Here is a 13,481-nt window from a genome sequence, read left to right on the forward strand (position 1 = left end):
CATCACTCGCTCCTCCTGTAGGCGTCAGGTTGAACCCTGAGCGCGTTGCACCAGCTCAGATTATTAAACACAGGAATATGAGTTCTGTTGGGACGCGCCCTCCAACCGGAGGATCATCATCAGGATCACTCAGTGTCCTGACCTCAGGCCAGCATGTCAGTCTGCAACATTACTGTGAGCTCTATTTACAGTAATTAGAGCAACTTTTCCAGAAATAGTCCCCCTCCCACACACAGACACACACACACACACACACACACACACACAGACACACACAGACACACAGACACAGACAGACACAGACAGACAGACAGACAGACAGACAGACACACACACAGACACACACACACACACACACAGACACACACACACACACACACACACACACACACACACACACACACAGTGATCATGTGCTCCAGGAGTGCCCAACGTCTGACCGGGAAAACCTGTTTTGCAAGTGCAAAACGCTGTTTTCCTTGCACTCCCGCCCGTGAACCCGCTGGCCCTCGGCTCCACAAAGCCAACACGCCCACTCGCATTCCACCCTGAGCGCACAGCGTGGAGGAGGAGCTTAGCCTAATGTGCCGAACACAGACCCTCCCCACGGCCTCGGACAGGATGGCTTTGCTGTTTCACAATGTGAGGCACTTCTTTCTTTATTAAACTGTTCAGATCTCCAATGAGAGCAGAGGCAGCATTCAGTCAGGGTGATAAATCCGCTGTTTCGCTCACTTCCTGTCCGTCACACGGCCTTCTCCGTGGGCCTCACAGTGGTGTTCGTGGGACTGTGGACACATCAAGGTAGAAATAATAAAGTCATTCAGCCTCTTCCGCTGAATCCTGAAACTGTGACGCTGGTTTGGTTTGATGAGTCATCTCTGCCGGGAGCCGAGGACCAATCAGGAGTCCTGATTCTGTCAGAAACTGACAAACCTGCCCCCCCGAGGTTTCTTCCTGTCAGATGGGGGTTCTTCCTTTCCACTGTTGACTGTTTGTTGGGGTTTCTCTGTATGACTGGAGGCTCTTTACCTTACAGCGTCTCACGGTGACTGTTGTGATTTGACGAATGTTGTAATGATTTTAATGGTGAACAGACCTCATCACACTTGATTCAGCCAGACCTGAAACTGCGACAGAAAGCCACCATCAAACCGTTCGTTCCATACAGCCAGACCAGAGGAGTCGCCCCGTGGGGGTCCGGCATGCTTCAGCTGGAGCTGTGCTCGGCACCGTGCAGCTCCATGCTTTGGGTCCTCGTCTCCACAGGTGGGGATGTACCACAGGTGGCAGAGAGCAGTGGTCTGTGGACACCACCTGGGAACCCTGCTGCTGCACCTGTGCAGGTGAGATGAGTGCTCTCTGCTTGGACAGACTGAGTGTGGGTTGTGCTGTGACTGTGTGAGGTGGTGACTGCTGCAGAGCAACAGGAAGTTAAAGAGATTCACCAGGATGGCTGAGGGAGGGGTGGAGGGAGGAGAGGAGGTGTCAGATAATGAGGAGTGACCGTGTTTGAGTGTGAGCGCAGAGAGCCCGCCGAGGGCGACACACAGCAACGCCGTCACCTCCATCCTCCACCACCATGCCAGAGCTCACGGTCCCGGATTTATCCGTGTGATGTGAGGAGCCTCGGTATAAGCAAACTAAGTGACGGTAAGACTTCCCTCAGTTGTCTGTGATAATGCTCACTTTCCAAAATAACATCGTGTTCATCCTGTGAGTCAGCGTCGCGGTCCAGCGTCGTGTTACTGACACAGAGCAGACTGCCAGGATACAAAACAAAGACACTGTTATTGCAAAGATTACGCAAGACGAGGAAACTGACGTTAAGAGAGGCGAGAAGGTCACATTTAGCTTTTCTCTCCCGGAAACTTGGCCTGAGTGTGTCTGTCAAACTGAGAGAAGCCAGCTCTGCAGACTGGAATCAGCCCACTGCACTTTAAACCTGATAAAAATATGAACTCTCCATATTTAAAAGCCTAGAGATAAACTCGAGTCCTGATCTCTCAGGTTTGAAGCGTCTTTGGTGACACGGCTGCTTTGTTGGCACGATAAACTGTGCGTTCACGCAGCGAGCGAGCACGCTGAGATTTGAAGGAGAAAATCTGCAGCTCAGAGGTTAGAGGACGGTCGTCATTTAACCTTTGAGCTGCAGATCTCTGGGCTCCGAAGCACTCAGCCCCTCCCTTCTGTTTCACCACTTCAGCTCATTTTGTTTTCATCAGCTGAGCCAAACATAAAAACATAAAAACCATGTGACCAAGATCAGAATCACCCACCTGTCAGAGGATAATAATCCTCCCACACAAAATAATCAGGCCCCATCTTATCTTAATGACCTTGTAGTACCATATCACCCTATTAGAGCACTTCGCTCTCGCTCTGCAGGCCTACTTGTTGTTCCTAGAGTATTTAAAAGTAGAGATGGCACGATACCACTTTTTTATGTCCGATACCGATATCATAAATTTGGATATCTGCCGATACCGATATGAATCTGATATAGTGTTTTTTAATCAACAAAACTGTTTTTTAAATATCTTGCTGCATTTTGTATAAGTTCATACTCAAGTTTAAAACAACAACTACACTAAAGCTATTCTGTTATACCTGTATACAAAAAAAATATTTCATAGTTCAGCAATACTGATCAATCTAATAAACTTAGACCTACACCATCCTCCCTATTCTGGTATTTTAAAGAGTACTTAGCGTAAATATTAAGCAACCTAACTAATAGGGTTCCAACTCCCAGCAACAACAAACATAAATAAATAAAAAATAAGGAACCACCCCTCACGCGCCACCTCATGATGCTTAATCGACGTAATCAACCTTAATTTGATGCAGTGTGAAAAAAAATGCACAGAAATCAATTATTTTTCAAGAAATATTAAATAGATTCAACATCTTTCTTCAACAAAATTGCAGACTGCACAGATGGTACCTTCCCAAAGTAAAAAGTACTATAGCTTACTAGGGTATATATATTAGACTTAATAGTTACTATATACAGTAATGGACTTCTATTCATTTTACATCAAATTAAAACTTTGGGTGTCAGATAATTATTTATTAAAAGCTTGACATTTTAAATGAGAATAAGAAAGAAAAGTATGTCTTTGTGCCCCCTTTTCCCTGTTCATGCCCTATCGGCCCCCCTGGCTAAACTTTGCTAGATCCGCCCCTGCACAGTTACGTCAGCTACGTAGAAAAAGATCCTCGAGTAGAAAGTAATATTAAATACATTCTAACAACAGCTGATCAAGCTTAAACGTGCTGCTGTTGTTCAGCCGCTGGTTTCCTCTTTCTGCTGCAAAGTGGACCAAAAACAAAGACGGACTCGCGACAGAAAAGCCGATCAGCTGATCATTTAAGCAGTTTCACGATTGAAGTAGCAGCCGGAGAGCGAGAGGCAGTCGCTCGTTAAGCTTAATGTGGGAATGCTTTACAAACATTCAGAGATGGACTTACACACTTGCTTTACTTCTCTCGGGGATAACTTTGTCGGAGATGAAATGCCGGGTTGCTAGCGAAGCTCCACATGCTATCCAGACCACCGACAGGTCCCGCATGCCACAGCCGCTCTATCACGTGATGCATACTGCTCCGACGTGCTAACTTTCTGAGGTGAGTTACGGCGTGTTGCAAGTTTTGTGAGGTGCTTTCGTGATATTTAATGGATCGGATTACATTTTTTATTTTTCTCCGATATCCGATCCAGTAATTTAGGTCAGTATCGGACCGATACCGATACGTAATATCGGATCGGTCCATCTCTATTTAAAAGTAGAATGGGAGGCAGAGCCTTCAGTTTTCAGGCCCCTCTTCTGTGGAACCAGCTTCCAGTTTGGATTCAGGAGACAGACACTATCTCTACTTTCAAGATTAGGCTTCAAACTTTCCTTTTTGCTTTAAATGGTGACAGCAGCTCGTCTTTAGTTTCATTACTAATAGAAACATTAATAATTCAGTCCTTAATATGACACTTTTGCATCCCCGTCTCCTGTTTTTTTAACCCACACACCGTTTGTTCCTCTCCCACACCGCTGCGTTTGGTATTAATCAGGAAGTCATGAATCATCAGCAGGCAGATCGGCTGCAGAAAGCGAGGCAGTCGTTATCCTGCTGTGCAGTTTCCCAGTTCTGTGTATGAAGCTGTTCGGCTTTAAACACGCAGCGGTGACACGGACGGTTCACCTGTGCGTCACCCCGACCCGGTCAGCAAACTGGTGCTGTGAAGTATGAGGGCTGTGTTTACGAGGCACGCGACCTCTGAGGGATTTACGGCTCACCGCTGTAATCTGCATCCCGAGGCCTTATTGCTCGGGCCTCTCTGACGGGGCAGATCTCCTCGCCGCCGTGTCGTCGGTCAGAATTAACGGAGCCGTTTCCTGATTCAGCAGGAAGTCCTGTTAACAACAGCTGGTTTTCATGTGGATAACCTGCAGTCAGCTGGTGGAGACAGAGGAGGGAAAACGTGAGAATCGCTGCCGCCTCGAGGAGGATGAAGAACGTGTCCACGTTCAGAAGCCAAGGAGCAGAAAGCTCATTAAAATCATCCAGATTACGCTGAACGCTCCGAGGGAGCCGGCGGAGCCTGAATGACTGGAGCCAGCACTCACCTCTGCTCCTGCTGGTCTTCATGTTACACAGACCAGAGTTCCCAGTAATGAGATCCGTGTGTGTGCACTGCTCCCTGCAAGCCTCCAAACACTCAGCTTCAGTATGTAAAGCTTCACTGACAGAATACTCGAGTAAAATACTCGAGTATTGACCTTCTCTTGCTTCTATCAGGTAGGACCAAGAGCTCAGGCTTCAGAGCATGCTCAGTGTCCTCCTGTCACCACCTCAGCTTCTCTCGCACACACACACACACACACACACACAGACGCGCACACACACACACACACACACACACACACACACACACACACACACACACAGACGCGCACACACACACACACACACACACACACACACACACACACGCGCACACACACACACACACACACACACACACACACACACACACACAGACGCACACACACACACACACACACACACGCGCACACACACACACACACACACACACGCGCGCGCACACACACACACACACACACACACACACACACACACACACACACACACACAGACGCGCACACACACACACAGACACACACACAGACACACACACACACACACACACACACACACACACACACACACACACACACACACACACACGCGTAGGTCAGCACAGAGCTGAAATGACACGCTGCATCTGTCGGATAAAAACGGCTGCTGACCTTTCCCTCCGCCCCGCACCCACATCAGAGGCTCTGCTTCCTTTTTTCCCTCCATTTTCCTATTTCCTAAGCTTTTCCATGGATCCTCACTTCCTTTCCTTACCACTGTTCTTTGCTTCCTTGTTTCCTTCTGTCACTATTCACCTTTCCTCTTCCCTGCCTCAGTTTTCATTTACAGCTTCAGTGTGTAAACATCACACACACACACACTTTCCCCTACTTGTGCAGAGGGCAGCCCGTCCTCCCTTCAGTGGAAGTACAGATACTTGTGTCATAAATACTGAAAGTGAAAAATGACTCAGTCAAAAGTAAAAGCTGCTCCTTGAAGGACGGCTGTGCTCTACATGATAATAAAACACTATTAGTGCACGACAAACGAATGTTGTGTTGAATGTAAGTGATAACTCTAAAGAGTGCTCTCAGCTGGAATCTGTTATTTAGGAAAACTGAAAAAAATGCCCTGAGCTCCAGAAAGAGGCGCGTCCAGGATAAAGGAGACACCTGGAAGAATCCAGGGTTAGGAACGTTACATAACCTTTGACCTTGTTTCAGTCTGGATGACCATGTTTGCTCCTGTTTGTATCATCGGACAGATATTGCCAAACTAAGCTGCACTCTGTCACGTCCTGAACGGGAAATGATTACTCCCACGTTTGGTTGTTTCTGCTGCGCAAACCTTCCCTGAGCTGCTGCACGTTGTTCAAAGTGCTGTTTCTGACAAAATCCCCACGTGTGACTCTAATCTTCACGCAGCTGCACGGCTTCTGCTTTGTTTCACAGTGCAGTAAAGAGGCTTTACTGGACAGCACCAGGTTGTATCAGAGGCTTCAGCTCCCACATGTCCCGGCAGGTCCCTGAGGTCTTGTGACCCGGGCCTGCTGACGGGCCGACTACGCTGGAAACAAAAGGAGGCAGAGCCTTCTGTTCTGGAGGGTGACCCTCCACACCGAAACAACGAGAACAGCCACAGTGGGTTCAACAGGAGGGGGGATGCTAAGATCAGCGTGGGGAAAGAATCACAGCAGACTTTTCACAGCGATCACAGCTGATTTCCTACACTCACAGTTTACACCGTCTTTAGACTGGACTGCATGCAGCTGGTATAAAGAGTAGGGATGGGTATCGTTTAGCTTTTATCCGATACCAGTACCAAACCGGTACTTTTGAAACGGTGCCGGTGCTCAAACGGTGCTCGAACCGGTGCTTAAAGAATGGAGAACACAAAATTGGTCCAAAAACCTCTCATGTTCAGCTGTTTTTTTGTAAAAAGATATCAATGTTAGCCTTTTCTGCAGCTATAGGGCATATATGGCATCACTCTTGGCTGGAAGCTTAAACAATGGAAAAAACACAAACTTTGTCCAAAAACCTCTCATGTTTAGCTGTTTCCCTCTTTTTCTTTGGTCATTTTAGCCTTTTTGGCCAGGGTGAAGGGAGTATCTGCCATCAAACAAGAAGACAGCCGCATGTAGCTATGATGGTGTTTGCTAGTTCACCTTACATGCATTAATGTAATAACGTGGTTAGCCTACTCAACGTAAATTACACACGAACAACATGAAGCTACTCACGCAGAGAAGAACGGCTGCTGCTGCATCATCATCCTCATCATTTCTGCTACACTGGCAGGGCTAGGGGCCAGGACTCTCCTCTTCATGTTTTTGGGGGATGTTCTAACTCCGGGTCATAACAGGCACCACACCTGCAGTAGATGTGCTCCGTGTGAGGTCTCGCAGCAAGCTATCAAATACGGTTCATTTCTCGGCTTTAAAAAACGCTATGTGTCGCCAGGTGTTTCATTAGATTCAAGGTGTTACCTCCTTTGACAGCATCACAGTATCAGCTTAAAGCACTTGTTGCTGCTGAGTTTGCATCTTTTGCTGTGAAGTACAGCCAGACTTTGACCGCTTCGCCTTGGGCGTTTTTAATCTGTAGCTCTGCTCTAAAAGAACCTACGTACCTGGGCCCGCCTACTATCCTCAGAAACGTAAAATGATTGGCTAGGATCCAAAGTGTCTGACATTTCAGGGGGGAAAAAAAGCACCGAAATGTGCGCTGCTTTTCGGTCTGGTTACTACCGTTTATGTCAGAACGATACCGGGACCCATCCCTAATAAAGATGCAGTTCAGTGACTGAATCTCAGCATCATCATATGATCAATTCATCCCTGCTACACTCGCTGTGACCTGACTGTAAGCACGAGCTCCACGGTGTATCAGTCACACACAGAGCTTCCTGTGGATTCACCACACTAATGAAAGCTGACCTGTTTGTCCAGGAGGACACTGCCCAGTGTCATCATGCAACACTTGAATAACACAAGTTTGTGCACCTTAGTTTGTTTTGCAGGACATTTATCAAAAAGGCGTCATACACAGATGCAACATGTGATTCTACGTCACATGTAAGCTTTGCGTTTGCTTCCCTTTCTGATCTGTCTGCATCTCTGAGCTCTCCGTCTTTTCCCTCTCAGTCAGATACAGCAGCTGGACCTTCAGCTGCACACACACAGTTTGTGTGTTTGCTGATGTTGGTCGAGCTGATAGAATCGCTGAGCGCTCTGCAGAGTAAACACAGCTGAATGTAAAGTAACAGCTCTGATTTTAAAATCTACAAACTTCAGAGATTTGTGTACAAATGTTAGCGTGGGCCGCAGCCACGCAGCGTCACAGCTTCAGGTTAAGATCATCTGTGCAGATAAAGTGTCTGGAAGTTTGTATGTGAGCTCACTGTAAAGGACCCAGAGGGCCAAACCGGAGCCGGCGGGTTTAAAAATAAGCGTCCAGTCCAGAGTCCTCCAACAGCAAATATTTTCTGTAACCAAAAAAAGGAACTTATCTAAAACCAACAGGTCGACTTGCCACTGAACACCACGAGGACGCAAACACACCGGCCTCCGGTCTACGACTCTGACCTCAGCTTATCAGGAAAACACACCTGCCAAAGTAATCACATTACACTGAATGACCTCCAGAGGTTTCCAGGCAGATGTATTTCAACAAGGTCGAAGCACCGAGTACACACGAATACAGGAACACAAACACGGCAAAGACGTCCCCCTCCAAGCTCCTACGCCCATGCTCAGGTGAAAGGTCACACTGACTCAGGCATCAGCGTTTCCTGAGGGGGGGGGCTCTTCTCTGCTGTCCACCTATAGCAGAAATAGCTGCTCGTGCTAAAAGCCTTTTAAGCTGACTCAAAGTGTGAGGCTGAGCTCGGATGCTCCGCCCTCCTCCTCAAGCCGCTGACATTACGCTGATGCCACCTTTGACCCCAGAGGTCTTTGCAAACCAAACATTTACAAAGGTCGAACATTAACGCTGAACGTATCTGATCATCAGAAAAACTGAAGTTATGAATTTTTCCAGCTGACTCAGTAACTGAGGCCCGCAGTGAGCTTCCTGTTTCTCTCCCACGTATGGATGATGTCACTTTCAGGCTCTCAGTTGCTGCTGAACGGAAACACCAGTGACAGATGTTTGGTTGAATACTGGTTTGATGCGCCTCTGACTGGTTTTTCTCACAGTCCTGCCTCCAGTTTATGTGGCGTCGGCCTCTGTGGGGCAGCTGGCTGCATGTGAGCAGATTCATCCTGTAAGCCTGTGCTGGATATTAAATCCACACACACACACACACACAGACACACACACACACACACAGACAGACACAGACACAGACACACACAGACACACACACACACACACAGACAGACACAGACACACACACACACACACACACACACACACACACACACAGACACAGACACACACACACACACACACACACAGACACACACACACACACACACAGACACACACACACACACACACACACACACACACACACACACACACACACACACACACACACACACACACCAATAATAAAAAACCCAAAAAAGTTGAATTACTTTCCATAACATTTGAACTGTGAGCACATTGTCTCATGTCAGCACAGAAGCTTCAAAGCAGTGATAAAGGCTCATAAGCTTCATTTCGGTATGAGGTTTTATCACCGACATAAGCAGACGTCATGGAAACAGCTTCTTTCTCGTGAGGAGTAATGAGTCAGACCCAAACTCCTGCATCTTCCCCTTAAGACGCTACATTAAACCAACACGTGGACGTCAGCACTGCTCCTACTTCCTGCAGGCACGGTGTGCAGCCGCTCAGCTCCTCAGAGTTTATCGATCACTGTTTAAATGCTGGGAGCCGGCTGGCAGCCTCCCCCCTCCGTCACTGCTTTTAAAGTCGAGGTGCCGATGGAAACGGGCCGGAGGAATCTCAGAGACGATGCTCAGGGAGTCTGGGTGCTCCAATAAATCAGTTTTCTATTCTGGTTCGTTGCTTTTATTCATTTCTTCTACTTCCTCCTGACTTCATCCTGTTTCTGTTCCTGCCTCTGTTACATTATTTACACCTTTCAAACTGGATCTGACCTTTGACCTCCATCTGTCTGTCTGCAGGTTGTGGATCCTGCAGGTCAGCAAACCCACCCTGAACCACCATGACCAGTGTCAACTCTCCAGCCTGCGTGCTCGCCCGAAACCACTTCTACCGAAGTATGAACACACACATAACACACACACACACACATAACACACACACACACAAGCTGTATTTTTAACTTGTGAGTCATTGTGATGGTAAATCTCTGATGTGGCACAAAGGTGTGTTGGCGTGTTGGCGTGCATGCGTCCTGGTCGTGCTCAGAATAAAGATAACTGCAAACAAACATCTTCTGGAAAGTGAGCACCATGTTCTGAATCTTTGACCCCACTAGACAAACTCCTGCATGTAAAACAAACATTTGTCTTCATTCAGTTTTCTGCACCAGTTCATCCTGTTATACAACGACAAACCAGCAGCAACAACGGCTCTTCTGATTGGCTGCCTCTCTCGAGCTGCAGGTGTGATGAAGTGTTCAGAGCCACCTGAGCTCATCATCAGAAACTTTGTGTTTAACGTCAGGAAATGAGCAAAGCAGAAGAAGAGCAGGTGTGCATCAACATTCACTCAGTCATGTGTCACGGGTTAAAAAACAGTCGAGGGTAACGAGGGTAACGTTCGCCTGAGGCAGCAGGACGGACGCTTTGCTCCTCTGCAGCAGTGTGTTTGGATCAGTGAGCAGAGAGAAAACATCCACACTGAGCATGCTCAGCCGCTTCGACGCCACATGAGTCAGAGCGCGGGTCCACGTTGTTCGCCTGGGTCACGGGGTGACGATGACAGCCGTGGGTAAAAATGACGGACTCGACCACCGACACCAAACTAATCTCAGAACAGCTGGTCGGTTCTGTCGCACGAAACGTGGTTTTCACCCGTCTGTCTGCTCTCCTCAGGTCTACCGCCGAGTCCAGAACCCACCAAGCCCGCACGCGGCTGTCAGGACAAGCAGAGACTGCCCACGCTTTGGGTTACCGTGGAAACAGCTCCAGGTAAACCTTCAGTGAACACGCCTGAAACTGATCCTCAAACGCCACGCCAGAAAACAGCTACAGGTTGTAGAAATCCAGTTTTCAATGTATTCACGTGTGAAGCACAGAGGGCGGAGCAGAGCAGGCGTCTGCACTAAAACCTGTTTAAATGCTTTAATGGCCCTCCCCCTCGCTTCTCTCCTCTCAGGACTGCCGGGTCTCGTGGGAACCAAAGGATTATGGGTCAGCATCATCCTCAGCGCTTCTTCCTCCTCCTCCACCTCCAAACCAAGCAACCACAGAGCCAAGTAGATGAAACAAGCGCACCTCACCCTGCAGGTCGTTCCTGTGAACGTCCACTCTTAATAACAGGGCGGCGATCCCCTGGGGACAAGCTCCTCCCCCGACTTCACCGTAGAAGGAAACGAACCACATGTCGTGTCCAAATTCATGGGCTGCATCCTCTTGAGGACCCGGCCTTCGCGGTCTACATGGGCCGGGTCCTCAGAAGATCGGGTAGGCCGGAAGTACGAGGTTGGGGAAATTGGACGGTCCAGCCTTCTGATTAGCGTCACCACTGCCTCGGTGGAGTTTAATAAACTCGCCGTCTGCTCCTTGCTATCTAAAATATAACAGGACACTGGAGGAAACTCTCGACCGTCTCACACGTCTGTTTAATCAGTTTTCTGTTTGACGTTTATTCAGCTGTGTGAAAACCACCCGATGGATTAATAAAGTTTTATTTTATCTAAACTAATAACTTTGATCTCAGCCAAACCGATTTACTCACGAACAAACAAAACACTGAAAAAAGCCCAACAACAACATTTTAGGTTGTCTAAGTGACTTATATATTACGTTTAACCTGAGTAGTGAAAGTCCGCGGTGATCTGAACATGATGTGCCGGAGTTGTGCCGTTCTCGGCCGCATCGGTGACCCTCGAGCTCCCGGCTAGCTATCGAGCTGGTGGGTAAAAGATGTCTCTGAAAACGTCGAAGCACTTTTGCAAATATGCGATATCTTGATAAACTGAGCAGATATTTGAAGTTTACACAGCTGAAAATATGTTCAAAGTTTATTTTGTGACCCAGAAAGATTAATAAGAGTAATTTTAAAACTTAGTGGCGGCTGCCATCGTTGGAAACTGGAGTTTGGCTGGGCCGCGCTATGAATTCTGGGATATCGTGGGCCACGAAAGACACACCCGACCCCAAATTCGTGGAAAAGGAAGACGCATTTGTCGGCTGCATTCAGAGGAGTCTACGAATTTGGACAGCCTTCATCGTGTCGCTGTGACGTAATCGGTCCACAAATGCGGCCTCAGGAGGACGCAGCCCATGAATTTGGACACGTCCACTGAGTGACCCTCCAGAACCAGGAGCAGGTCATGGCTAAAAGATGGGCGTGGTCTGAAAAATGGTTCCTCAAACCAAAGAGTGAACTCGTTCCTGATTGGTTTATGGTTTTGTCGCTGTTTACAGGTCTCAGTGAATAAAATGTGAAATTGGTGAAGTGATGGTGATGTTAGAGCAGGGCGCCCGGATGAAGAGCCCCACTCGGCCACAGAAGCTCGTCTCACTTCCTGTTTTAGTTCCTGTGATATTTGAGGCCACATGTGCAAACTGTGACGAGGGCTTTAATCTACACGTTCTGACTGCATGTGTGACGATTATCACACTAATTCCACACGCGTGAATCTGCAGGTAATTTATAAATCCAGTGACAGGTGTCTACAGGTATGCACAGACAGGTAGACATTTCCCCGTCGCATCGGGTTGACGCTGATATTTCATCAGGTATTCGGCCTCCGGTGTGAGCTTTACGTCTCAATCTGCTTCAACAATGAAATCAAATAAAGTGCAACAGCTGAGCGAGCTTTCACCAGGTGTGCCGCACCTCTGTGTTGTGGAAATGACAGTCTTCACTAGTGGGGATAGTTACAAAGCTTTCTTCATTATGAATTAACATACATGTTTTTATTGAACATTTGAAGAACCAGCAAAAAAAACCCCAGAAACTCTTGTAGAGGACATAAAGTCCGAGATAGAAACGACACGGAGCAGGTGCATCTAGTGCAGGTAAAACCCCACAGAGCTCAGCAGCCAGCGCAGCAAATTCTGGATCCTTGTCTTTTAGTGACTCACACTGAGGCTACGTCCACACGTACCCGGGTATTTTTGAAAACGCAGATTTTTCTATGCGTTTGCACCTCCCGTCCACACGTAAACGGCGTTTTCGGTCACTGAAAACGGAGATTTTTAAAAACTCCGGCCAGGGTGGATATTTAGAAACTCAGTTTTTGCATTTACGTGTGGACGAGAAAACACAGCGTCAAAGATGTGCGCCTTTTTTGAGGTCCCACTGTGCGCCATGTTATTGTTTAGGTGAAATGAATTTCTACAATACTGTTACTGTTAATTCTACTCTCTGCAGTGTTTAAATGCTTACATATACACACAGTTACTGTCCCTCCACACATACGACTCGGTTCTGCTTCTATGCCCCAGCTTTGTTTACTTTTTCCCACCGAGGCTTCTAGACTTCTGATTGGCCAACATTTCTGCACGGTTAGGAATTTAGCGCCACCTGCTGCTTTGGCATGTTCCTAGCAGCGTTTTCCTTCTTTTCTGCGTTTACGTGTGGACGGGATTATTTTTTAAAACGAAAACGGAAAATCTCAGCTTTCAAAAACACCCGTGTACGTGTGGACGTAGCCTGTGACCAGAGGTGGGACCAAGTCATTGTTTTGCAAGT

General features: G+C 47.6%; 2 protein-coding genes across 3 annotated transcripts in view; one reads left to right on the plus strand and one right to left on the minus strand.

The window, feature by feature from the left end:
• The window catches only part of LOC309697690 (uncharacterized protein), a gene marked incomplete at its 3' end in the record, with an annotated part of 36,545 nt that overhangs the window by 22,303 nt on the left and 761 nt on the right, over window positions 1-13,481 (minus strand). The window lies entirely within an intron of this gene.
• Window positions 1,454-12,239, plus strand: LOC309697870 (uncharacterized protein). Of its 2 annotated transcripts, none has more exons than XM_082520087.1 (4): window positions 1,454-1,653; window positions 9,776-9,871; window positions 10,652-10,810; window positions 10,935-12,239. In XM_082520087.1, exons 2-4 carry the CDS (start codon window positions 9,817-9,819, stop codon window positions 11,036-11,038), a joined length of 318 nt encoding a protein of 105 aa, XP_082376213.1. In that variant the 5' UTR covers window positions 1,454-1,653; window positions 9,776-9,816; the 3' UTR covers window positions 11,039-12,239. The 2 variants fall into 2 exon arrangements, with proteins under 2 accessions (XP_082376213.1, XP_082376214.1); XM_082520088.1 differs by having other exon boundaries at window positions 1,502-1,653; window positions 10,652-10,747.

Source organism: Aulonocara stuartgranti, assembly GCF_965226115.1.
Source record: "Aulonocara stuartgranti genome assembly, chromosome: 20".
In the NCBI taxonomy this organism is placed as follows: Eukaryota; Metazoa; Chordata; class Actinopteri; order Cichliformes; family Cichlidae; genus Aulonocara; species Aulonocara stuartgranti.

Excerpts from the sequence above, each read along its gene's own strand:
- LOC309697870 (XM_082520087.1), top strand. The coding sequence starts at position 9,817 with ATGACCAGTGTCAACTCTCCAGCCTGCGTGCTCGCCCGAAACCACTTC. Across the intron at positions 9,872-10,651 it reads CCGAAACCACTTCTACCGAA|GTCTACCGCCGAGTCCAGAA; the intron begins GTATGAACACAC and ends TGCTCTCCTCAG. Across the intron at positions 10,811-10,934 it reads ACGCCAGAAAACAGCTACAG|GACTGCCGGGTCTCGTGGGA; the intron begins GTTGTAGAAATC and ends CTCTCCTCTCAG.